The sequence below is a fragment of the Labrus bergylta genome, chromosome 9, assembly GCF_963930695.1.
Source record: "Labrus bergylta chromosome 9, fLabBer1.1, whole genome shotgun sequence".
NCBI lineage: Eukaryota > Metazoa > Chordata > Actinopteri > Labriformes > Labridae > Labrus > Labrus bergylta.
In genome coordinates, this window is record NC_089203.1 from 20,601,571 (window position 1) to 20,628,926 (window position 27,356).

General features: G+C 38.9%; 1 protein-coding gene across 2 annotated transcripts in view; it reads right to left on the minus strand.

Annotated features, from left to right (window-relative positions):
- The window catches only part of enox2 (ecto-NOX disulfide-thiol exchanger 2), a 123,310-nt gene that overhangs the window by 50,571 nt on the left and 45,383 nt on the right, over positions 1 to 27,356 (minus strand). For both annotated transcript variants that reach the window (XM_029278574.2, XM_065958716.1), the window contains one exon: positions 13,261 to 13,407. In XM_029278574.2, coding sequence (XP_029134407.2) covers positions 13,261 to 13,407 — 147 coding nt within the window. The remainder of the gene's footprint in view (positions 1 to 13,260; positions 13,408 to 27,356) is intronic.

Genomic DNA, 27,356 nt, shown 5'->3' on the forward strand with positions numbered 1-27,356 from the left:
GACATCTCTCCATTAGTGCATGTCCATAGGATCCTGTATGTGCATGTGTATATTTCAGCCTATGTGTGTGTTGCATGATTAACAGAGTGTAAAAACAGAATTTCGGGGATCAATAAAGTAAATCTTAATCTCTTAATCTTAATGCTTCCATGATATATGTAAGCCTTGCTGCAAAGGACACATTGTACCTTAAAAACAAATCCTTAAAGTTTGAAGTGATCTGAGATTTGTAGAAGGCCTATGATGGAGATCCCTACTAGATGATTGAAGCTTATAGCAAAGATTATGTGAAGGATCGATAGAAATAGGAGCATTTATCAATGGCTTTTAATTTGGATTCCTAAGGCTTTACAATCTAAAGATGTGAATAGTAAAACAGATTTAAAACACAACTGCTTGCACCCTGCACAGAAAATACTGTACTGTATTTGCCCTGTGTTTTCAGGACTCATTATCCCAACAGCCTGTGTCGAGTTTGTAGTCCTTTAGGAGCTGTATGTTTAGCAAGTAGTCACAACACAGCCCAACTCTTGTTTAGAACAAGAGACACAAATTGAATGTGTGTATTGATGCCTGAAGGACAGCTTGACACCCTCCAGGAGGAAAACAAGCCGGAGAGATTCTTTACATCTGCTTTCTCTCTCATTTGAAGTTTAAACCTTCAGAACAAGGGACCCTTGCCTGAGAAAAAAAAGCGGTTGGACTGGCACTCTTTGTTGTTTCTCGCATAATAACAGTGCTGGAAGTGCTCATGGCATGTTTTTCATGCTATGCATGAAGACAAAACAGCTTCGATGGTCATGGTTAATAATCAGCTGGAGTAAACTCTAAATCAAGAATCATATGGTCTTGTACGGCAACTTGCATGCTTATTATCCTTAGAGCACTTCTTAGGCTTTAAAAAAAATGCAGAAAACATTACAACCCTACAAAACTCAACATTGATATTCTTCTAACATAGAAGAATATCAATGAAGTTACTCCGCTTCCAAGAAAACTAACAAATATTCAAATTATGGCATTTATTTGTTTACTACCTCAGTGACCATTGAACCACTCCAGTCAGGGAAGAAAACAATGAGATGTGGCTGAAATGTCCATAGCATACCTAGTTAGTTGACCCAATGAGCGTTTTTTGTCAAACCAATAACACCAAGGTTATGGATGATCTTCAAGCTAAGAACTTTGTTTTCCCTGTTAAATTAGAAAATATCTAAGGACACAAATTGAAGAAAGGCCGGCACACTTAATGTTGTGGTTACTCTCTGTTTTGTCCTCTTAACCCTTTTTTTCACCCACTGGTATCGCTCACACAAACTCTTCCTTTACTAAATAAGAAACATGTTCACTTACTCAGGATCAATACATGACTGAATGCTCTTGTGTGAGATACAAGCTACCATGAATAATGGCCTGGAGTTTAAGGAAGATGACAGGAAGTTATGGGAGAAGGGCAGGCTTCAAGCGTATTAATTAAATATTGAACTAGGCTAAGGACACAAAAGCACAAAATATATTTCTCAGCAGTTCCAGCCCCAACCCAAGAGACTCTGAGCTACTTCTGCCAGCAAAAACATCTGCTGTTTCTGTGAGTGTGGCCTCAAACACAAATATATAGCCTGATATCTTAACAGAAAATAGCGGCTTAGATTCAGCAAGTCAGTATTTAATAAAAGAATAGGTATACCTCGGTATGACGCATATAAGCTAATACAACAATTGTTCCCCCTTCATGACCTCCTACTTAGCTGGGATCTGATCAGGAGGCCTGTTTCTATGGCGACCGTTCAGCGCAACACCTCTACCAATGCATTTTAATGATAGCTAACAAAAGACTGATTTTAAATAACATGGATTGGAGGCAGGTTGCTTCTTTCTCGAAGCCAGCAATAAAAGCAGAATTAAATTTTGGATTGAGTCACAGATTATGTTATGTAGTTGTATAGAAAACCTCAGTGATCACTCAGTACGTTCAGTGGCTTCATAGCTTCCATTCAAAAATCTATGTATTATTATAAACCATAGAGTAACAGAGGTTTGAATGTCTCTCTTTCCATTTCTATTGTAGGAAGTAATTGTTGCCATAAATGTCCTTTCTCTCCATTTTATTTCAATACATCCCATGCCTTGCAGCTCCTTAAAGGCTGTTTTCAATATGTTTCACACTAAAATAAGAGTGGCTCTTACAGATATTTTCCATGAAATAAACAGTTGTTCATTTAAAAGTCCATGACTTTGCTGTTTTGCACTTAGATTTTGCTTTGCTCTACATGCTCTCATCTTGTTTTCAATCACAGCTGGCAGATGCTTTTTAAAAAAATTTAAAATAGGGGCGCTGGTGGCACAGTGGTTGGTACGCGTGTCCTATGTACGGAGGCTGTAGTCTTCCCAGCGGGTGGCCCAGGTTCGGATCCGACCTGTGGCTCCTTTCCTTCATGTCATTCCCCAGTCTCTCTCTTCCCCATTTCTGACTCTATCCACTGTCCTATCTCTTAAATAAAAGGCACAAAAAGCCCAAAAATAAATCTTCACTACTCGCTCTTACCAAAAAGACATTTAAAACTGACTGAAACTACACAACTTAGCAGCTGTTAAAGACAGGTATGAGACCAAAAAGACAAAAACTGATAATAGTATGGGAAAAAAACATTCTTAGTTGTTGGAACATCAAGAAAGTAAATTCATTGGCAAGAGAAATTCTCCACCCCACACACAGTAAAAATATTGGTTGAGAAAACATGTGAGCCATTAACTAGCATATTATCTTGTCTTAAAGTCTTTGTTAAACCTGTAGGCACACCTCTTACTGGAAACGTTTCTCTGGCATATAAGGTTCAGGGTCTGGATGTAGCCCTGTCTGCCCACAAAGTCCTGGGGTCTCATTTATAGCCGTTGAGTACGCACAAAACGGGGTCTGAAACTGGCGTACTCCTTTTCCCACGCAAAGTTTGTGATCTATAAAAACAAACCTGATGGTAAAATGTGCGCACCGGTAAGCAAACTGTGACCCAGGCGTACGTTCATTTTCGAGGCATGGGAAGTTGGCGACACAGACGACGAAGTGGTGAATTGAAGCCTGCAGATACATATTGATGTCTCTTCCACAATTTATTTCACTAAATATCAAACTTTACTGACAGATCCACGTCATCATAATCATTCAAACCGATGGTTGTATTTAGGCTATAATCGCGCATGTAGTGAGCCGTTTCCAATAAGTCACTTTAATTATGACAATATATAAACATAAAATAAAAATAAAGCGCCGCCTCGCCTTCATTATCCCGGACGGACCTCAGAGGACCGGACTTGTGCACTAATGTAATCACTGATGTAGAGTTAAATATTAGACTAACACAAAGACCATAGAGCCACCAGTTTTCACTAATATCTTTCAATGTCGTGCATTTATCATCAAGTGTGGATTTTAGTTTTAATAAAGATGCCTGCGTCAAGACGCACAGAGACACAGCGGTGGCTTCACACATTTCGCCTTCTCGTTACTCAGCATGTCTTCATAAGCTGCACATATTTATTCTGTAAATAATTCAAGTGTGGACATTAAGTCGGGGCATCTCTGAAACGATCATTAGACCTATATATCCTCATAATTAGTCACAGTGCAGACGGAGTTTCCCATGAAAAAAAGGGGCCAACAATCAAACGTTTTAGTTCGTTCATCAAACTTTTGATTACTAATATGATAGAGTGAGGGAGCCTGCTGACTGACGTGAGCACTCTGGCAATATGAAGAAATCAGTGTGGGTCCTGTAAACATGTAAACATTGCAGATATACTCGTGCGTAATGATGAACGGTGGATGTTTTGGCACATAGGACAGGGTGAATGCAGCAGGGACGAGGTGTCATTCTCTGATTTTTCTTCAGTTTGTGATCCTCCTGCTGCAGTTATCTATCGATATGTCCATTTTATCCTTCACTTCATTCACAAACTCCTCCGTTTCTGGGTCAGAAAGTTTCGTTTCTTTGTCTAAGCTTCTGGGTTTCGCCGCGATCCAGCGCTGGAAACCTTTGATCTGCCCCCTCGTTTGTATGCATTTTCATTCAGGAGCTGCTTTGCATTGACCATTTATGGTCGAATGTGGGCGTGTAGAGGGCGGAACATGGGGCTAATGTACGTGCGCACATTTCCAGGTGGATCGTGATTTATAAAGGGAACATTGCGTACGAACGGTTTTATAAATCTGAATCATTTTGGCGCACGCACGTACATTTTTAGTATGGATTCTACGCACTCTTTAATAAATGAGACCCCTGAGCTGTTGTCCCCTCACCATGCTGCTGACTGCTGCAGCAGCAGCTGAGAGCATCTTATCAGCAGCTGCCAATTACGACACAGGAATCTTATCAGCTGCAGCCAATAAGAACCAAAGGAGTTTGTGTGAGGAAATGTCAACAGCTCAGTGAACCTGCCGGGCCTCTTATCTGACCACGCCTCAACATCCAGGCAGCTTTCTCTGAGTCTGCTGTCATAGTAACAACTGCTTGTGCAATGTTGTGACAAGAAGGGCTGGAGGAACAGCAAGTAACAAAAAAAAAGGAATAACTCTTCCAGAAAGGCTTCATGTTTTCTTAAAAACTTTAATACTTTAGAGAGTTTTTGACAGCTGGAGATGATAAGTTACAAAATGATTCAATCATTCGCTTTGTCCCAGCTGGGTGCTGAGACTGAATACAGGAGTTTGACACACTCTCATAACAAAATCAAACTTAACTTACAATAATGAAACATAATATGTTGGCTTTTTATGAGACATGCTTTTCAGATTCAATGAAATGTCAGAGAAGGAGACATTCATTTCTCCTTTTCACAGCGTTGTGTCATAAATGACAAGTAAGATGTATTATTTCTGTTTTTCAGCATCTGTTCGTAAATCTCTACAGAGGAATCAACGACATGATTATGCATCCTTTATCTAAAGCTTCTAAAAAACACCAATAAACAAATGCATAATTTATGTTTGCCGTCTATTTATAGAGCACTGATTTAATGATTTCGTCTTGATAAGACTTTACCATACGCAGTTTGAAACCGCCAAAGGTAGTTTGTTTCTCCCCATCATGTTATAATTGCTCACCCCATTTTAACAGTTATTAGATCAACTCAAGGGCTGTTCTTTGTTAATAAATCCGCTGATTGTTGGCTTCTTTATTTTGGTCGCTAAGATGTAAAAAGTAGTGAAACAAATAAATAAAACATAAAGAAGTGTCCCAAACCTGAATATATTCAATTTACAAGGATATGTGTGCAAGAAAAGTAGCAAAATGTTACATTTAAAAAACTGTGGGAACAATGAGAGGGGAGGACAAGACGTGATACTTTTGTGGTCAGTACAATGGCTGTGAATGTAGACGGGCACATTTCTGTCAAATGTTATCATCAACTGCATCATTGCTCATGAAACTTAATGGAGACACGTAAAAGAATGGGCTGTCTGAGGTTGTATAGCAGACCGTGACCTCCACAGACTCATTGAGTGTTGAATGACTCATGGTCTGATGATTTCTGTCGTAAAGCTTTCAGGATGGAGTTGAATGCAGGAGTAGACGGTATGACCAGATTATTATTATTTTTTTGCGCAATAGAAGTAAGCCTATTAGAAAATTAATATAAATACTATCTTAAAAAATAATATAAGAAAGTATTGCCTGTAACATTAGTTAAAGAAGCAATATCTTGTTATAAATACCACATGTTTGTTTTGGGAATAAATAGCGCAAATGAAAAGACTTGATAGTTGTTATCCTAATGGTGTCATGGTGCAGGTCACACAGGTTTTCAGAATTTAGTAAAAAGGGGGGAGAGTGTAAAAGAAAAGTCAAAGAGAGTAGTTGTTAATTTGAAAAAGAGCTTTTCTTTCAATGGCTTTGACAAATTGTCTGAGCTCTGTTCTGGTCAAAGCGATTACAAAAAAAAGTTGGACTTTAACAACCCTAATCATTCCGTGTTCTGACTTTAGATTAAACCTGCTAGCTCTCCTACATTACAAAACACCTGAGAGGAAAGCCAGGGGAGTCAAAAGACTGCTAACAAAGCCCCTGCTGTGTTGATACAAACACCATCACACTAGAATCCCCTGCAGACCCTGAAATATTTGAGGAGTGACACTTCAAAAGACAGAGGCCTGTTCACACAGCACAGCCTGAACCGGAGTCACATCATCTGCATCCCTCATTTCATCATTCTAATGAGAATTGATATTAAAATGCTGCTGTGTTAAATAATTAATCTTCATGCTCCACTTGGATTGTGTCACAATTCTCTTTATTGATGCCAGTCTAAGTGTCCCACAGCTACAGTGTCATTATTGACTTCTCCGTTATTTTTCTTTATGACCACATTCCTCACCACAGGCTCTGCTAATCAGGTCATCTATTCACAGCAGAAGATTTAGCCCCCATTTCACACGTCTGCTCACAGGTTGAGAGACCTATGTGTACAAAGTATGACCAGGTATACATCCTGTCATGAAGCTGAAACAGTTAACCTGCTGCTCTGACCCCACAACAATATACCTCTATCAGAAAACAGCAAGGTGAGAAAGAGGAAGGCAGAGACACGATCTGGAGCAGAGCTGTCAGAACATGGGCTTCCTTAGCATAAAATGAAACTGTGGCAGCACACAGTTCCTCTGTCCATTTACATGTCAGAGACTTGTTGAGAGGAACACAGAGAAGAAGACAAATACAACTATAGATTAACTATATTCTGATCCATTAGACTTCTCAAACAGACAAAACACCACACAAGAGACTTTTATATAATAAAAAAAAACCTCAAGTAATGTCCTGAGCTGATTCACAAGACTTAATTTTGTTTTTTCTTTGATGCCACATCACTTTTCAAGCAACAGTTCTAAAATGCTAAAACCAATTCTGACTGCTTCATAGTCTTAAAGTAGACCTCATTTATCAATATATAACAAACTAAAGCCTAAAGAAAGGATCCTTCAGTAGCAGAAGAAAGACAAAAGCACAGCTAATCTTCACACAGGCTATAGTCATTATAACTATTTAGACAAAAGATTAGAATATGCTTTAAAAAAAAAAATCATGCATCCTTCACACAAACCTTCATAGGACAAACACAGCCGTCCAACCCTTAACAGATCTACACTTTGTGTATACACTTGTTTTCTTTACCATTCTTGAAGCAATCAGTGTTTCCCTCAACAACAACAGTGGTGTATAAATACATGTGCTTGTTTGCTTACATGCTGTATGTGTTTCTACAGGAGGAATCAGAGCCCATGGTCAGACACACAGCAGCTCTCCAATGACATCTTGGAGTTCAGAGCCTCAAACACAATAAAACAGTCTAGTGTGCACTGCCTGTTAGAATCTAACCCCACTTTCTGCCCCATTCCTCTACAGTGTTGTGTTGTGTAACTTAGTACCGTTCTCTGACTGACTCCTATACTCAGAAGCCCTGATACTAACAAACACTCTCTCATGTATCTGCTGGTACAATCATGCATTAATAATGGCTGGGTGGCTCCCTTACCAAGAGTCCTGACATCCAGAGAGTTGCAATGATAATATAGTGCAAAACCAACATATGAGCAGTGAAACTGTTCTTTCTAGATGTTGGTAAAGTACACCCTTTTGACCAGGATGGATACACAAACTTGACTAACTAAAGTATAACTAAATCAGAAAGCGGTCTGCAGAGAAAACCACCCACTGCATCGACATGATTGTCCCTGCAATGCCAGTTCAATGTTGTTTCAAAGCTGTAATGCAGATGCCTGCCATTAGCCAGGAGTCGGACTGACATTTTTTGGGCTATTTTCCCTTTATTAGAGAGGACTGCTTCTACCCGCATGTAAACAAGCACAGTGGACAAATGGCATCTCATAGTTCACAGTATTTTGATCTAGAAAATGAAGATTCACGTGGGCTGTGTCAGGTTAAACTAGCAAATAACCCCTCCACAATGAGGAACCACATTTAGCAGAGGCGTGTGAATGTTAACCTGCAAAGAGGACCAAAGGCTGGCCGTGCTAGCACTAGTAGCATTTGCCACACTTCGCAAACCCATTTGACATTGTTGACCTGCAGACACTGTGAAACCGTTTTTAGCTTTTAACTGTTTTCTGAGGGCTTTCTTACCTTTACACTTTTCGACTAGAGTGAATATACATTTGGGTTTTATTGACTTTGAAATTAGATAACATCCCTGAAAAAAGTCTTTCAATTGGTTTAAGAACCCATCCATTAGCAGAGAGGTCAGCCAGGAAAATGATGATGGTATAATAACACCGCTACTGTTTTCTACATTCTACAGGCAGAGAGAGGCAGCTGGTGAGGATCAGTTAACCCGGCTGAAAGCTGACAGAGAGGAGACAAACGGACAGGGGAGGGGAGGGGAGGGAAGGATGGAGGATGTGGTGATACAGCAGCTGCAGGGTCTATATGATGAACATGCTGCTATGTACAGAGTGTTGTATGAAAACAGGGACATTTCTTCAGATTCTCAATAAGAAACGTGATGTGAAGGAGCACAGGAGAAAGGACAAACAAGCAGGGTGGTTGATGTTTAAGTCCTATCTTCTTATGTTTGGCTTCCGCATATAAGTGATTTTAATATTTAAAAATCTCCACTAAAGCTTTGTGTGTATGTAATAGAGCAAAGCATGTCACATCCTGTATAATTCAGTCATGTTATATCACCTCAACCTTTCTATCTCCAACTATAGCAGAGGGAAGACGTATAGTAATGCAATGTTTCCAACAGCGTACTTGTACAATTCTAAATAACTTAAATAACACCGGAGGTTAGCTGAAACTAAATTTTGATTCATTTGTGGGAGAAACTAGATCCCATGAATAATTCATCAGGTAAGCCGACCTACCGACTTCTCAGACATGTAGAAATCTGACAGTCGCTGGTGGCTTGATGAAAATCACTGCAGATAAAAAGCCTCTATAACAGACTTTACATATGTAATTAAACCCTCTGGGCCCATGCGTATTGAACCAGTCTTCTCTATTACAGAACATGCCCTCGACAAAACGAAATAGCAGCTTTAATTGCAACTATAAGAAAGGGGGGGTCGGAGGGCTGAGATAGAAAGCAGGTGCATCGGAGATTACAATTGTCTTTTACAGATTTACAGATAAGAGATTATGAGAATACGCAGAAAAGGACATGTTAGAGAAAACATGTTAAATATATCTTACATAATACTCAGCCGTATGCACGTTTTGGGTCATGAATGCAGCTTTGGGTACCTATTAGGTAGGAAAATGTTGACAAATTTTGTTATTAGTTATCTGTTAATTATTTTCTGATTAACCAACAAAAAAATGTCAGAGTATTGCTAATGAAATGTCACCTCTTTGTTACAGACAAACTCCCAAGACCCTTTGCTGTCAAACAGATCTCTGTATTTTAAAAACGTTTTCAGGAGCTGTGGAAGTTCCAAAAAAAAGTTTTTATAATTAAATACTTTGGAGTGATATCGACCCTTAAAACCTTTTCAGGTAAAGTTAGAATAACAGATGGTGTGTTTCAAAGTTTTAATGGAAAAGTGAACTACATGTTTTGCTTTTATTGAAGCAATAAAGAAAAAAAGAATCATAAGAATATCTTATTTAGTGTAGTGTTTGTTGAAACAACAACCACAGGCAAAATGCTGATTAAAAAGTAGCAGAGATAATAACTAAAAGTAAGATGAGAATAGTGGAGAAAATCAATTTAAAAAACCTCTGCCAGAAGACGATTAATCTGGCTGTAGTTTTCCTTGAACAGGTTTATCCCTGAGGCAGCAGAGAACAGCTCATCTAAAGGCTAATTGTTTGTGTTCCTACACTGATAATGGTCAAAGGTAATAATAGGCGGACAGCTGTGTGCTAAACAACCCAACCCTGTTTGTTTTGATAAAGTACAAAACTGAGAGCCAGGAGAAGATTTTGGTTTTCTATTTTGAACATTTCAGGGCTCAACTTTTGCTGGAGGCTCTGCCATTAACCTCAGTGTGAGTCTACAGACAGAGCAGAGCAGAGCGCCTTCTGGCACCCTGAATTATTTAGAGCTCACATGATTGTGGGCTTTGCAAGATGGGGTGAAGCGGCACTAAATCCCTGACCACCACAGGACACAGAGGAGTGACTGGGAGCGAAAGAGCACGGCTAAGAAGAATGAAAGGGAAAAATGGGGAAAGGGTCTGGGATAGGGAAGATGAAGCCCAGCTTAATTTGCTCTAATCATCTGGTATGATTAAGACAAAGCAGTCTTATTTCAGTATCAATATATCATCTTACGTATTAGATTGTTTCTGGAATGTTTAGTTGATGGGAAATTAATCTACAATTTCAGAGTTAATAAATCTATTAAGTAGTTAAAAAACAAACAAATATATAACTAAATTGCTTCCAAACTCTATTAACATCAGATCATTTTGTTAGCTTTTCACAACATCAAAAGTTAAATTATTCGATTTAAGGACAGTCTAACAGACAAATAAATACATAATTTAAGACATGAACTACACTACTTGATGCAACAGTGCTAACCATTGCACCACCATGCAGCACTAGCAGGATTTCAGAAGTTTGGAAATAGTAGCAACTATTTAATTTCTTCTTTCAGCTTTTGAGAGGTAGATATAAGAAATTTCACATTTAAGGTAAAGTAAAATAAATATGTGCTCAATTTAGAGTTGTAATGCAGCCTAGTTATACTTTTCCCCTTGAGCTCTTCAGTATCATTCATTTTCAATTGGATATTTCTGAGATACATCCAAACTCTTGTCAGGCTATGGAGGCTCAAGAGTAAAGGGCTGGATAATCTTTAAACTCAAGCTTGAAAACACCAGACTGTGGATTCAGATGCAAATAGGTCTGTTCACACATATGCACACAACAGAAAGTTATAGAGCCATGCTATTCCATGTCATGTCAAAATGTCAATATGGGTGTAAAATACTGCTGCTCCCTGAATACACACACAATGTATCTTTATTATTTTATGGTGAGAGAAATTCACCTTTTCCCCGAAGAATCACAAACATTTTGTTCAACACCTCTCTCTTAACGCCTACTTAAGTTCACGGCACAGCAGATTGGATCGGTAAGAGGACAACCGCTTCATACGCTAAAACTAAACTCAGAAAATAAACCTCATTATCAAAGCTGATAGGACCTTTGCTACAAAAAGGATTCATGCCTCTTGTGATGGTTTCACACTATTCTACTGGTGTACATGCAGTGGGAAAAAGCCAGAATATGCACCAACACAGGCAGGGAAAGAGAAGACTGCAGTTGAACTCAATGTCAGAAATCCTGGAATGAATATAAAATAAATCTGCTTTGATAATGTTAAGTGAGGCAATGCTGCTCAACATTAACAAACAGCAGCATTTCAAAATCTCACAGTCTTCACCACGCACAGTTTCAACACAGCAGCGCATGAGGGGATATGTTCTCTCTGACTGTGTTGTGAAACTGTTGAACTGTTCGGTCATGTTACTGCGTCCACAAAAGAGAAGCACAATAGTGATAATTTTGGAATGTATTTTTAAAGAACAGTCACAATAAAATGAAAATTTCCTGACTTGATTTTGAATGAATTTGATTTCCCTGAAGCGGTTTCACTCACAATAGATAAAAACATGGAGTGCGTCTGAGTGTGAAGTGAGTGGACTCTGATGAATAGTGTCTGTTTTGAGGAGAGTGAACAGAATATGAATTTAACTTGCAAATGTTTCCTGTTACTGTTTACAGGAGATGGTAGGCTTTTAATATTTTATCTGTCTTCTTGTTGTTTGGGTCTTGGTTTGGCAGTTTAAAGATCATTATTAAATCATGTGTCAGCAGGGTGGCATTAAGTATGAAAGGACTCTCTGGTGACATCCAACAGACAGTTTGTTTGTCGCCTTCAAAAATTCTTTATCAGTAAATGAAATAAAACGTGTGAGGATAGTTGAAATAAAAGTTGATGTGTTGTTATGGATGACTGCACACATGCATGATGGATTAAAGAGAGTTATAGCAATGGTAATGAGACAAATCTATCCAGCAGGGTCTCTTAATGAGACTCAATCAACATGGCTCTTAATGAGTCGGTGCTGCATTGAAAGGCTGGGGGACCTGACAGAGACAGGAGACGATCATGAGTCAGACCAATAGCGGCGGAAAGTCTTTGTGATTTAGTCGATTCTTCAGACATTAGCTTGTGGCTTGATGGGGAGCTCTCTTTGCTGGTTTTGCCCCTGGCCTTCCTTCACTCTTTGAGAGGGAGTATTATCTTGTGGCTCCATGGGGACCCTGTCTGGACTGGTTTTGCTGGCAGCCTTCGATGCCAGCATTCTATGATCTCCCAGAATCGTTGAAAATATCAAAATATCAACACAGCAAAATACTTCATTTGTTTTCAGAATATTTAATCAAGTACTCCTGCCCCTCACATCAATACAATAAATGTATTAAAACAATAGCATCTTATTTCCCTCAACACTTCAAACAAAATGAAATCAACATTTTTCAGTGTTCTTTTGTCATCGTCATTTAATGTGCTGTTCTGACATGTTCACCTTCTCATTTGAAATGTAATTTCATCAAGACATGACTTGTATGTGAAGATATTGAGGGAGAGATCCATTTGGCTGTGTTAATGCGGTGCTTTTACCCAGTCAAATTAGCATTGCTATGAATGCAGAAAACATGAAAACAACACCTCTCTATCTGAAGTGGTCTTCTCTTTCTATTACTCATAAAGGAATTCATTAGTCAGCCCCTTTTCATTATTTAATTAGAAAGGTCCTTCTTTGATTTGACTCATTACCAGCACAAGCTCTCACTCAAATGACAAACAAATCAACACACACATGCACAAAAAGCTTTCTCTCAGAGTGCCCATCTTAGTGAGACAGGTCAGTGTTTGTGTGTCAGGAAGCTGATGCAAGTTTGATTGGCAGGTGCTGTTGGCACGGTAACAGACAGTCTTCTTGCAGCTGCCCGACCTCCAAACAGGACAAACAAGCAGAGCCCCAGGACATGGCAAGCTAATCTAAAACAACAAAGACTGAACCAAGCTACGTTTTTTTTCTCCATATTGACACCCAGAGAAATGGTAGAGGAAGAGTAGGAGGTATCTCAAGGTTGTATCACAGCTTTTCTGTCGGCAGTACAGGCGCGTGTATTTAGAATTGGACACAGCTGAGGGCAAAACGCTGAAGATTTGGGACCCTCAGTAATCCTGCAGCAGATGTGAAATACTTGTGTTTGTTGTGAGTACCTGGAGGCAGGCTGGCTCTCTTCCTCTTCTTGCCGTTTTCTGCAGTGTTTTCCAGAGGAGGACACTCAGTCATCAGAGGCCCGCTGGAGCCGTTAAACTGAAGAGGGTCGTTGTTGGTTGCTGCATCAAAGGGCAGAGGGTTGAGTCCTGGAAGACACAAACACAGAAGGCCTGATTAAAGTGAATGAAGTGATGGCTGCTGACCAGAGATGGAAAAACACTGAAACATCAAAAGGGATGAGCAACATGAGCTCTGAGTGCGACAGTGCCTTTAATGTCCAAACACTGCAGGCTTTATTTAGTGAATACTAAGTGAATACCTCATGAATGGTTATGATTAAATACAGTCTAATACTAAATATAGAAACAAAATCCTGTGAGGATTTCTTTAAAATTCCACAAAATGTTACAACATCTGAAGATCAAGTGAATATTACCAATTCAAAGAAGACAAAGGTACTCTACTGATGTAGATTCACAAAAAATAATAAAAACCACAATTATTAAAATAAATTGTAACTGATTTTTTTGTTTTAATTACAATATAAATCACAGATAAAAAAAAATATATTGCAATGCTAGTCTTTGCCAATATGATTCAGCCCTATCATGAACACAAGAAAACAGCAACATTTATATCCAGAGTAATAAAAACAAAAATAATGTGGACGTTGTTTCTGAGTCCTAAGTAAATACCGGTAATAAACGTCCCTTCTGTTTTTCAGCTTAATAAATTGCTCTTATACTCTCTTAAAGAATTGAAATGTGTGTTTGTTTATGATCCAGAGCAGAGTGCTGGGGAGAATCTGTCTACAGTCATGAAAAATTCATGACACTTCTTCGTGCACAGATTTGTTTTCTCTTCCATTGAACGGAATAGATTTGCTCCACATTAATGTGGCTCTATCAGAGGTCCACAGGACACCAATCAGTTAGGCACAAAGTCAGACAGTGCTCTGAAAATCAACAATGTCACTATCGATTAAAACTGTTTACTGTTGTAAAACCCACTTAAAATAGCATCTAAAAAAAGAGTCTTACTTCATGTCTTGACACTGCTTCTTAAGAAAACATTTTCAAGGTGTGTATTGCATGTTTTGGTTTTCATGTAATACTGGATCTAAAGGCATGACAGATTTCTATCAACTTCATCTTTGTTATTGGTTTAAAGGAAAGCAAAGAATGATCTTTAGTTTCAAAGAGGATAATTACTTAAACAAATTAAGAAAAATAGTAAAGTAAAGTAATGTAAGAGAGTAAGAGAAATAATAATATTGAAATCTATTAATCTTATAAGTTTAAGGAAACACAATGGGGCTTTCAAGCTGGTGCTTATGTTTGAAAAAAAAAAACTTTTTCTGTCTCTCAGACTCACACACACACTCTCTTATCCTGTATAGGTATTAACACTGTTACAGTATCCGCCGTATGTCCTCAGTTATCAGGGATTTTCTACATTTAAAGAGAAAGTGAATAAACATGTCTAAAAGGAGAACAAGCAGTCTCAGAGCGGAGGCAAAGGCCGTGCTGAATATCAGACAACACAGTCTGAAAAATAAAGCCTTAAAATACATTTAAAGCTGTCAGAGAGAGATCTGTTTGATTTATGCAGAACATCCAAATCCAAATAGGTTTTCTGTTTTATGTCGATTGAAACTCAGCACTCATCCGTCTCACTTCTTTGAAGATGACTGTCAATACTGCGGCGAGTGAAATAAATTGATCACTTAAATTGTAACGCCAACTCTGTCACCAATACACAGCTGCAGTCTTCATCAAAAGAGGCGGCCTTTCAGTGAGAAGCATGAGTGAGCGTTCCCATAACACAAAGAAAGAGTGAAACACTACAGAACAGCTGACAGGGAAATACCTCTCAGCTTCAGCAAACGTTGGTATTTCAGTTCAAATTCAAGGCCAACAGTTTTTTAAACCATAAGTGCTGTGTTTATCTAAAAGATATTCTAACTCTATCAACTGAAAACACAGAAAAAAAAACAGAACAAGTGCAAATGTGGAATAAATGTTGACTCCTGTGAACGGAGGAAATGGGTTGCAGTGAAACAAATGTGATTTAAAACTTGTGTAGAGCAACATGACCGACTGCATCTCATCCGAATAATGCCGGTTCACCATGCTCTGGAGGGATAGTGTTAAAGTCTAAAGCTCTGAGGCAGAAGTGGAGAAAAGCATTTTACAGATTCAGTCTCACTACTACAGCTTTTGGCTTCACATCACATCAGTCGCCTGCTTTTCTGGTTTGAGCTTTGAACAGTTGTTAGTTTTCAAAATCTGTGTGTGTGGTTGTGTGTGTATGAGCCTGTATATAAGGGATTTCTTTGCTGGGTCATTGCCTCTGTCTGCTGTGCAACTTTCTCTAGGCTGATGGATAGAGTGTTTAAGTTTAAACATCTGGCCAGAGGAAGGAGTGATGTCATCAAGTATCACTCCCTGGGGGGGGGGGGGGGGGAGGATAATATACCAGAAGGCTGGGTGGAGATGGGAGGAGGCAGCAGGGGAAATAAAAATGCTAAGAAACACACTGTAAGCTCTGCAGACTCAGAAAGCTTAAATTTAAGTTGTATAAGTCAGGTGAAATATCAGCTGATTATTTGTTTTGTGACAGAAGCTTAAAGAAACATGCCATCAATGAATTTCAGCTGCTTAGATGTACATTTGTTGTTTATGATAGAGCAGTGACTTCTTTTTAAGGGTTGGTTTGTCAGACAGATTCATTTTCACAGCAGATATTGAGCCCATTAATGTTGTTTATTATTTTTTAATTTTCCATTAAATAACAGTTATTGATCGTGAAAATGTGCAGCAGATAACTGGTGTGAAATCCATTATTAGTTGCACCCTTTGGTGTTCATGAAGCTGTAATATGCCATTCAAAAAACTTCTGTATAACATCTTTTTTCATCAGTTTAATCCACAACAAAGCTAAACATACAAATATAATGATGTAATAAACTAATTCAGTGAAATAGTTCACTCACACAGTACTGCTGTCTACATCTCACATGTAAAACTGGGTCAGACAATATTAGACACAGAGGTAATCAAGCTTGCTGTCACATTGTAGCATGAAATATGAGAGAAATTACATCATGAGTGTATTATTATGTTTAATAATGGTGTTAAGGCAGACCTGCAGCTGTGGGGATCAAACCTGTGATCTTTCTTGAATCACTGCTGTGTTTGGTTTCAATGACTCCATCAGTAACACGTTCTCCTGTTGTCCTTCATCTAACTTTGATCAGCAGATAAACACAACAGTACAACAGTACGATACAGTATATGAACTTCGACTTGTATAGCGCTTTTATAGTCTTCTAGATTACTCAAAGCTGCTTTTATTCATTCACCCATTTACACCTTGATGGTGGAGGCTGGTATAAAAAGTGCACATCAGTATGAACTCATACCATACACATTCACACACCGCTAGAAATGGGTATAATTAGGATTCTATCAATACCTGCAACTATACAGATTCTTCTCAATACTCTTATCGATACTACTCTTTATTATTTGGGACAAAAACTAAACAAATGACATGAAAGATGTCTCCATGTAAGTCGTAAAATATAAAACTAGAGATTCCACCACATTTAGGGCATTCATTTTTCTAAAGATTTATTTTTGGGCTTTTGTGCCTTTAATGTAGAGATGGGACAGTGGATAGAGTCAGAAACCAGGGAGAGAGAGTGGGGAACGACATGCGTGAAGGAGGCCACAGGCAGGACGCGAACCCGGGCCGCCCGCTTGAGACAACAGCCTCAATGCATGGGGCGCGCGCCCTAACCATTGCGCCACTAGCGCGCCCCAAGGGGGCATTCATTTGAGGTTCACATTTCAAGGAAGAATTTTTCATTTAATATTAATGTATTTAAATTTGAAACACTATGCAGTTCATGCAATTTTCCATACACTCCTAATACAGTTTAAATAACCTGAGAAACTCTGACGGTAGCATATGGCCTCTATGGGGGGATGGAGTGTGTGTGCAGACGGATGCCGACACAAACACTTGAAGGAATCTTGGTGTTCATGCGTTACTTTTAATGACAGCTGTCCTGTTCTATCGGAAAGGTATCCTTAAATGACTTCTTTCCCTGATTTCCGACTCTATCCACTATCATATCTCTACAATAAAGGCACAAAAATGTATATATATATATATATATAAAAATATAATGGTAACACTGGGTTACATTTACCTACCTTTTAATTAGGCCATTAATGTGTAATAGTCTATAATAATCTGTGAAGCGTCTAACAGTACATCAGAGCTTTTCTGTCACACAGTAAAACGCTGATATGTTAAAATGAGAACATTATTTTAATGAGACCAAACTCATCAGGGTGCTTAATATTAACTTAATAATACAATATCAAGACACATTGTTCCCCGATAGACCGGGCGGGGGGCTTAACGGTAGTCTTAGTACTGGCCCAATCATGTACCGGTATTCAGAACCCATCCCTACACATTGCTGGGGTTCAGTGTCTTGCCCAAGGACAAGACCAACTCTAAATCTGAGCTCCAGCCGCATGAATAATGCAGAGAGTAAGGAAATGTGCATCAGCACAACATTGTAGCTAAGTGCGTAAGAGGGGGCAGCCTAGGCCTTTCATCTGTGATAGCAATCAGAAACATGTAGAAGCCATGGAGATTACTGGACCTTCATTAATCTAAATTAATTACAACATGAATATTCTTCCAACCTTATAAGGGCATGTGTTTCTCTGACTTTCAGCATTAATAAACTGAACATGTCGGCAAGTTCTCTTTCAGCTCATTTCATTTATATAGTCAAACTGACTTGGAGGCGTAGCACATTGACATATCAGAATTCAAAAAGCATCTTCTCTTAATGAATTGTCACATCATCCATACAGTCTGAGTGTGTCTCAGTAAAGTGACAGAGACTATAACTCTGAGTGCTGTTGGCTGGCAGCTGGTGAGTCCACAAACAGGATCTTAAATTAGACTTCAGTCTCCTGAAAGGTTACCGAGGAAACAAAGTCACAGGACCTCCATTAAGTCTTTGCTAAAAAAGTTTCTCCACAGATCAGTGAGCACAATAAAATGAGATATTACTCTATTCATAGCCTGCATAGTCCATCAGAACAACACAACATGTTCTGGCCGAGGCTACGACCACGAGCTCCCAGGCTCCTAAAAAGGGAAGCACACTGTCAGGTTGTGAGTGTCCTTAACAGATGTATAAACAAGGTGTCTGACTGATATGGCTTAGCAGAGGAAGGTGAAGCATGCCAAACAGCTGAGGTATTCTCATGAGGTCTATTAGCCAAGCTTTTCACTTCCTGTGTATTTATAGAAAAGACAAAGAGCCGTTAAAAACAACACAGTTCATACAAACTGTGGACACCCAGGGCGGTTTCGTGTGCAGCTGCTCCAACATGCAGACTTTGCTGATTTTAACAAAGCAAATTAATGTCTGAGAGTATCCTGCTTTGTTTCTCACTCATGCCTTCAGTGGCGAAAAGGGAAAAACTTGCACATAACAGGCTGTCGCACATGCAAGCTGTTTCCAGCAAAGGTTCACACTTCAAATTTAAGATGAAACCGTGTAACAGAGAGCCGCAGAGAGAAGTATGTGTGTTTTAATGCAATCAAAAGAAACACCGAGTGGTTTCAAGAACAAGGTCTCAACTTTCAGGCTTTTATAATATTTTACTTCAGTTTGAATTTTCGCACATGAGGGGAACCTTTTTTTCTGCAAGTCTTTTGTGTTGTGTTCACCCTGAAAAAAAGAACATGATTTTTTTTGTGGTTGTTTCAACACCATCTGATAATTTGAGCCAGGTATATAACACAGGCCAAACAATCCAATTTTCCTTTAGGTCTAGTGTGTTATTGTATCCTAATACATAAAAGACTGAGAATATTCAGCAATTTGCATTTATAACAATACAGTTTGGAGTCTGGTAAAGGTTAATCTATCTGTTGCTGAGCCTTCAAACTTGACCTGTGTTAACATGGATGTTGTAATACACTCACTCAAACAATGTCATAACAGTTCATAACATCAATGACATGAAGTAAATTCCTCCTCAAACCCCCTCTGTTGTTCCTCCAAACCTCGGGGGATTGACTGAAGGTTAATGTATTTAAATCTGCCATCCACTCATCTCTGTTCCATTAAACTCACTAAGAATCTTTGGTCTGCAGTTTAATCCGCTTTCTACTGTCAAAGGCCTGTGCCCTTTTTGCTATCTATTAGCTGAACAAGCATGTGTGTGTTAAAAAGACAACACAGCGGTTGGTAAGGTCATGTTAGCTTACACATGCATGTGCAATGTCCTTTGGGGGCAATTCTTAACATTGGACTAATAACTGTGAGGCGCCCCCTGTAGGAGGTAATAAAAATGTATAGTTCATTCAGGAAAATTATTCTTCTCTTCTGTCCTCAAGGACGCTGAAAATCTAAGCTCTACCATCTGGTCTCCACTTTAAAGACAGGATACTGTAATGCCTGCAGTGTATGGTGAAATCAAGATATCAACAATTAGGCTGTGGTACAAAGGATATCTTGGCTGTGTGGACAATAGCTGCTGTATCATTATAACAGCATGGCATGTGGTATGGTTGGCACGGGCGCTCTAATGCTAATGACTTTGGGATTGTTCTACCTTCCCTTGAATAGTTGGTGAAGCTGGTTGCAGTCAGTTAAAAAAAAAAACATTGGATGTTTTTTTGGCTCCAGAGGAACGGCTAATGAGACGCCGTCTGGCTCCAACACGCTTCAACAATGACACGATGGGAGAGACGTGTGCGTCTGTGCAACGCCGTGACCGGCTGCGAATGGTCATCTTTAAATAACACTTGGCTCCACAACTGACTTTAACTGTCTGTCCATTATGAGCACATCAGGAGATTTACTTTAAAACTTTCTAACACATAGTGACTCAAACTTCTGCCCGTCTCTCTGAGGTGGAACATGAACTATTTGGCTTCCCAAGAAACTCTCAATTTTGCAAGAGTTTCTATTTAAAAAAAAAAAACCAGATACTCCTTTAGAGAAAGGTGAAAGTCTTTACTTCAAATTAAAATGGAATCACATCACAGAGGGAACCGGCTGTTCCTTTAGGGCTTCAAATGTATATCACAAGTCACGACCCTTTAGCACTGTCTGCCTGTCTATGAACCTCTCCTTTACTTCATGCCACCTTCTGTTCTTTTCCATCTGTCTACTCAAATATAAGCTTCTCTGAATTATTCCTCTGTCTTCACTCCACTGCTTTTTGTCTTATTCTCTGCCTGTTCTGAAATCCTAACTGTTCTATAATTTGCTTCAGACCACCTATATTTCATTCTTGTGAGGAAATGGACGTGAACAGAGGACTCAAGAGATGTATGATGAGCAGCTGTCAACAGTGACAAAGGCTTTATAGAGCGACAAGCTGTATCCTGAACGTTTGCCTTTGATTGCAATCTGACTGAAATCCTCACTGAAGTCTAACATTAATCACAATGTCATTTTTTAAGGTGGGCACAGATTCTTCCGCAAGATAACTGTGTAGGTAAAATGCATAAGGAACATTTAAGCAAACAAGACTATTGGTTAACAATCGATGTACGCAAAGATCAGATGTTCTGACTTTTAATCCTAAACACAGGTCATTCTCTTGTAATTATTTTGAGAACTTACCATGACACATGGTAATGAAATCTTTTCTTACACAATTACTATCAGCTCTGTCTAAATGCTCATGTTTTTCAACCTTATTTATCCATGTTTGTATCAAAAGCTCAAACCGAGATAATCACTACAATCATCGCCATGTTGAGTAAACTGTTTTTTTGGGTGTAAAATAAATGTCATATCTTACAATGAATACAAAGGATAAAAGTGTTTTTCTTAATCAACATGTTGCAACACTGTAAGGGCTTCGCCTAAACACAAACATTAAAGACACATCTGCTCTTTAAAGCGACATTATTAAGAAAAAGCCAAAATCCATTTCTGAGAAATAAAAGCTCCATGACATTTTGGTCTCTTTTGTCCCTCACTTAGTGCAGACATGCCAACATTTGGAGCTGTGTGTGCAAAAAAGCAATATTTAGTCACACATGAGAGTGTTAATGGACCCTGTGGCACTAAATGTCAGCACTCATTGTTTGAAGTCTCTTGTTGTTTTGTCACAGGAAAATGGGAGGGAGCATGTTTTTGTGGTGAAGAGGGGTTTAAGTGTGCCAGAAGGAATTACTCAGTGAAGCAGAAGAAACTTCCTCCTGTAATGACCAAGGGACAAGTCGGGGAAAATCAATCCCAGAAGCTGTCATACTGAAATTTAAGGCATAAATAAAGATAATGGTTTAAGAGCTGCAATATTTGTTTTTGGGGAGGCTGGGAGCAGCTGGGGTCACAACAGGTTGCTCTCAGTCAAGTAAACACCCACTTAGGAACACAATGATTTATTTGACTTAATTCAAATGCCCGGGGTTTAAATTGATGCATGCTAAAGCTAAGCTCGGACTCATTTAAAGACAGAAACATGGTGACAAAGGGTAAAGTGAATCATCTTCTTAATGTGATCTCTGGTGCAAACTGCCCCAGGAAGAATAGTACAGTAGAAATTCTGAATAATAAATAAAAACAGTCAGAGTCACAGGTCAGAAACTACTGATTTAATAATTATTGTTTTAGCGGGACTAATGACAACAGTCTGTCAAAATTACCCTAAGAAATGTGTAGAGTTTGGACACTCCGATAGGAAAAAATAGAATCAAGCTGATTTTGACGCTGATGCTCGCTCGTGTTGCATGCTATCGGGACAGGCTATAACACATATAATTCCAGCAGGAAAGAACACTAAAATAAGGCATTATCCACCATAATGGATTTAACCATTTCGTAGGACTACTCCTTAAAAGTTTGTGACATAAATTAAGAATCAAAGGAACATGGGAAAACCTTTTTTTGTAATAGCTACATAGTTGTAAACAGAGAAATACAGGAACAACAGGTACAGCAGGCAGTAAACTTCACAAACCAAGTTTCAAAATGACCAATTAAAAGGGGGCTGGGGGTGGAAACAGAGAACAGCATGACACTGGACACGGCCTCCTCTCCTGCTGCAGAGTGTGACTGATTGTAGGGCTGACAGCGCTGTCATCAGCAGTGCAGTACAGATGCCCCATGGTGTCCTGGGACTAAGCTATGAGCAGGACCAGACTTTTACTTGCTCTGAGTATGAATAATGTGTCTCTCATGTGAAGAAAAGTAATTTGAAGAGGTTGCATTGTACCAGATAAAATTGTGATGTGCATTTTTTACTCTCTTACATTGATTCCAATTAAACTACAAATGTTAGGTGAAGCTCTGTTGGGTTCCTTTCTAAATCTATTGTTACAAATTGCATGTTTATTTCATACACTCCTTACAGCATTAGTTAGAAAATCCAGTTCAAATACTGGTTTTACAGCGTCATGATCTGCAGGGTACTCCTCAAAAAACTGTCGTCACATCTACCCACTCAAGTTCAATCACAGTTCCACTAAATCTGTGCTCTTTGTCTCCTGTGCCAAAAAGCACCAGAATAAAGCAGATTTAAGACTAGTTTCATTTTGTATAGAAATCAAATCCTGTTTTTGTATTATCAAGATCTGAAGTGTGAAAAGTGGTTGTAAATCAACCAAGCTACCTTTTCATTTTATTTTAAATTGCCTCTGCTTCCAGGTAAAATAGGGTATTTACTTGTATCTGTCAACCTGCAATGGATCCAAAAAACAGCAAACAAGAAAGAGTTTGAGACTCTTTGAGAAAAATATCTGCTTCGTCATTGTTTGTTGCCAAAATGACATGCTAAATTAAGTTAGATCGAGTTTACAGTCATCTAACGTCCTGTCATACATTAAGCATTAGGACACAACTGCAGGGTAACAATAATACGTCCACTCTTTACTTATGTCATTTGTTGAGTCAGTCTCACAGTTTGTTCTGACAGCAGCTTTGGGATTGAACTGTGTCATCAAAAATAGATGAGATCTAAAAAGTCCCTGCTCCTTTACTTTTCAAACTTCAACACGGCTAAATGGATGAATGCTTCCTGTGCTTATCTTTTTGATTCCTTTTCTTATCCCAACTTCGTACAGGAACAGTTAGGCACAAATGCTGCATGATAGCTTTGAGTGCTCAGATAACCATATGCTGACCTTTTTTGAATTCAGAGACGCATTCCCAGCTGTTCCCAAATTCCATGATCTCTCTTCAGTGGATTAGCTTCAGTAAATTGACAAACAAACCCTACAATCATGTTGCAATAACATCATCTGTGGTATTGCTCTGTGCTGTGGAGCAGTTTCCCTGATGGATTCCACTGTAACAGGACAGGAAATGACCTTTCCAGACAGTTAACGACCTGGTCATAGAGGCGATCAACACAAAGGCAATTAGCCAGTCCATAGATCACACTTATCCGGCTATAGAGAAGGCAACCAAGCCCAGCAGTGGCCACTCAACCAACATAACGAATAAAGAGTCCCACTTCCATACAGCCATTAAGAGATCTAATGCCGTGATGTGAGAAAGCTTTCTAATATCTGAGAGAAGGTTAACAGCGCAGCACTTCCTTGATTTGATTTTATGTCATATGTACAGCTACTGGATAGCTTGAAATGAGATATTGTAATTGAGTTTGGTTTGATATAGGATATAACACCAAGTAATAAACAAAAAAAAAATATTTTTTTTATTCACAAGAGTCACTTAAGAACTGTGGCAAGTAGAAGCTGAGGGCGCGGTCACACTGGCCATCCGTACCGTGCTGTACTCAAGCACGATTGCCCCCCCGCAGCGCCATTCCCGACAGGACTATCTGTGCCTAAGCACGATTACCTCTTGTACATAACTTTGTCATACAACACATGCACGCTTTATGTTATTATGAAGCGTGCTCAGTTTACAAACAGGCGGACGAGAGAGAGAGAGAGAGAGAGAGAGAGAGAGAGGGAGAAAAAGAGACGCGCAGTCGAGTCCGCGTCTGCACATCAGAGAACAACACACAGAGCATGACAGCTACTTTACTGAATTTACAGCTTATTCTAAGCCATTTTAATCAGACACAGCAATAAATTAATTAATTGTTCTCCGATGTACGCCGGCACATCGCGGACAGCTACTTTGTGTCTTATATTGAGTAATTTTAGCCAGATACAGCCATGAAACTCTGGATTTTTCCTTAATGAAGGCTCTCAGCGTTGTTTACCCGCGTGCTTGTGCTCGTGCATGAAGTGTACTGTGCTGAAGCACACCTCTCCGAAGTGTGCCAAAGCCAAGGCAGTGTACCGTGCCTGAGCACGATACGGAGCGGTCACACTGGTCAAATGAACTGGACTTTAGCGTTGAAGCGCGGTACGGATGGCCAGTGTGACCGTGCCCTGAGTCTTTTAAATGGAGCTTGAGTACAGGGAAAGTTTCATGGCGTTTGCGAAACTTATCAACCAAGGTATCAGATTGCTCTTGTATTCACTTAGGCCCATGGCTTAAACTTGACAGAAATATAGATATTCAGTTATCAGTCCTGTTCAGTTACTTTCTGCATGTCATAAACATTTTGAAGCCTCTTGACAATGTCCAAATGACATTTTTAAAACTTTCTGAAAAATTACCAATTTGTTTTTAGCAAAAAAAAGGTACAATGGGTTGCCAGGCATACGCATCATCATGTCACCCAAAAACTGCATCTTAAGACTGCAAGAATGTATTTTCTGCATTGAATAAAGAAATACTTATTGTCCCCATCATAAAAATGTTCTATAATTTGAAGACGGGGGAAGAAACGATTCCAGAATTAGTATTTCTCTTAACTTTGACACAGAACATAACATAACCTATGCATCTAAAACAGGTGTAATAGTCTTAAACTAATGGAAGACGGGTAATGTCAGGACTGAATACTACTCATGGATTTAAGGTATAGACTAACTAATCTTTTGATTCACTACTGATTTGTAGAAGAATTAAAGACAAATTACTGAAGACTTTTCATTGTATAAAACTGGCCTTTGTGAAACTTAATCATGGTCACACCTCTAAATACCTTGAAGCCCTCTGGTAGCGACTCAGTCCCAGAGCAGTTAGCAGAAAGCTTGTACTTTTTCTGGATGATGGACCACAGCAGAACATTAACCCTATCTTTACTACAAAATCCAGTTCTCATTCATTGTTGTAAAAACCTCAGAGAACCACAGTAAAAAGGCTAGTAAATAATTCCAAATAGTCACGTTCCCTTTGGGACTGAAATATTCATGGTGTGCTATAAACTCATGGAGATGTTCAAATGACCATGAAATTAAAGCTTCTCTGATTTTATACCCTTGCAAGAGAGCATCTAGTCTTATGCAAATGTAATCTAATTATTTAAAAATAATTGATGACACAGTTTATTAAAAGACGTAAATATCAAAAGCCAATCAAGGGCTAGGACTCAAATGGCCCCTACTTTATCTTTTCGACTTACTAGCGGCCAAGAAATGCAACACTAGTATATAAAGATAAATTCAGAGTACGGTAGTCACAAATAATGGTTGCATCATCAGGCCAAAGCACAAATTGAGTTGAGCTCTAGATAAAGTTTTATCCAACCTTTTCATAACGCCTCCACATTAAAATGACGTGATTTAGGTTGAAAATTGAAATCTTTTTTAACTTTACATTCGTGTTTAACGATCAAAAACATTTTTCAAAACTCAGACACACTTTCAGTCATCTCTGAACTTCAGATTCTACACTCAGATCTGAATCATAGAGTCACATCATAACAAATTAAAATGCAACCAGTTTGTTTCCCTACCAGCTTGAACCACACATATACTGTATCAGCAGATCAAGAGTCCTCTGTTGAGAAATCTTTCAAAAGTCAACCAGCGTTCTGGGCAGTTGCCGATATTTGTCTTTGTCATATGACTCTATAATACAAAAACATTAACATGCAGAGACTCATGGAGCTGATGAGACATCGACAGAAGGCAACATGTAAAAGCTTGCTGTCCAAACATAGTTAAATAAACAACTACTTTACCATGGGAATATCTCTCATCCCACACTGCTCTGTTTACATTTAAGCAGCTCCTGGGGATTACGTTCTCCCTGGGACATTGATGAGACAGAGTGTGCTGCGTCACTCAACGAGAGAAATCTACTTCAGCCGAAAATACAGACTCTCCACACCTTTACCATTGAATCCCGTATTACTACATTAATTTGCAGTTAGAAAGCCATTTTCTCAAGAGTGTTGAAGAGGCGTCTCCACTGAGCCTGCACTCATTGTTGTTTCTCGGTTTTGTTTAATGAGGGTCTGGTCAGGAGGCTGAAGCTGACAGCTCAGACCTTAAAAAAACATGTGTCAAAACGTTGCCCTAGGGGAGATTTGAGCAGCTATCTGCCCACAGGAACAGTTCTAATATGGGTATCTAATTCTCCCACTTGGCTGTTTACCTGCAGGCTACATGTCGAACTATTGTGAGTTACAGACCACATTCAAACTTACATCAAGTCTTGTTTATTCCTAAACCAATAAATCTAATTTAATAATGCAATAATATACAATGAATACTGATGAACCAACACTTGATTTTTTGAAGCTGATAGTGATGTTTGGACCAAGAGAAAAAATATCCAATAACACTATATCGTTGATAAAGTATTACTGAAGGAATCTATGAATAATTGTGACCAAAATACTCATTGAGCCTGACATTTTTAAGCTGAAAAATCATATAGTCAATTAGACGCCTGCATGGGACTGCTTTCTTAATCCTGCTTGTGCTGGATTTTTGATCATTACCGCCCGCTCCCGCAGTCTGTTATGCATTCCTGGCTGCAAATGAAACATGCATGTCCAATCCAGCTCGCACCCACACAAATTCTGACCATTCACATTAAAACTTTCAGAATAACAAACTTTCAGAATAACAAACATTGAATTCAGTTGAAGGAATGATAATATTAATGTGTTCACTTAAGTTAATTACCAAACATGACGCATCACTTTTTCATCCATCAAAGACAAAGCTTCCTCTCTGAATGGACTCTCATTAATGGACTGTTACTGCATGCAGTAAG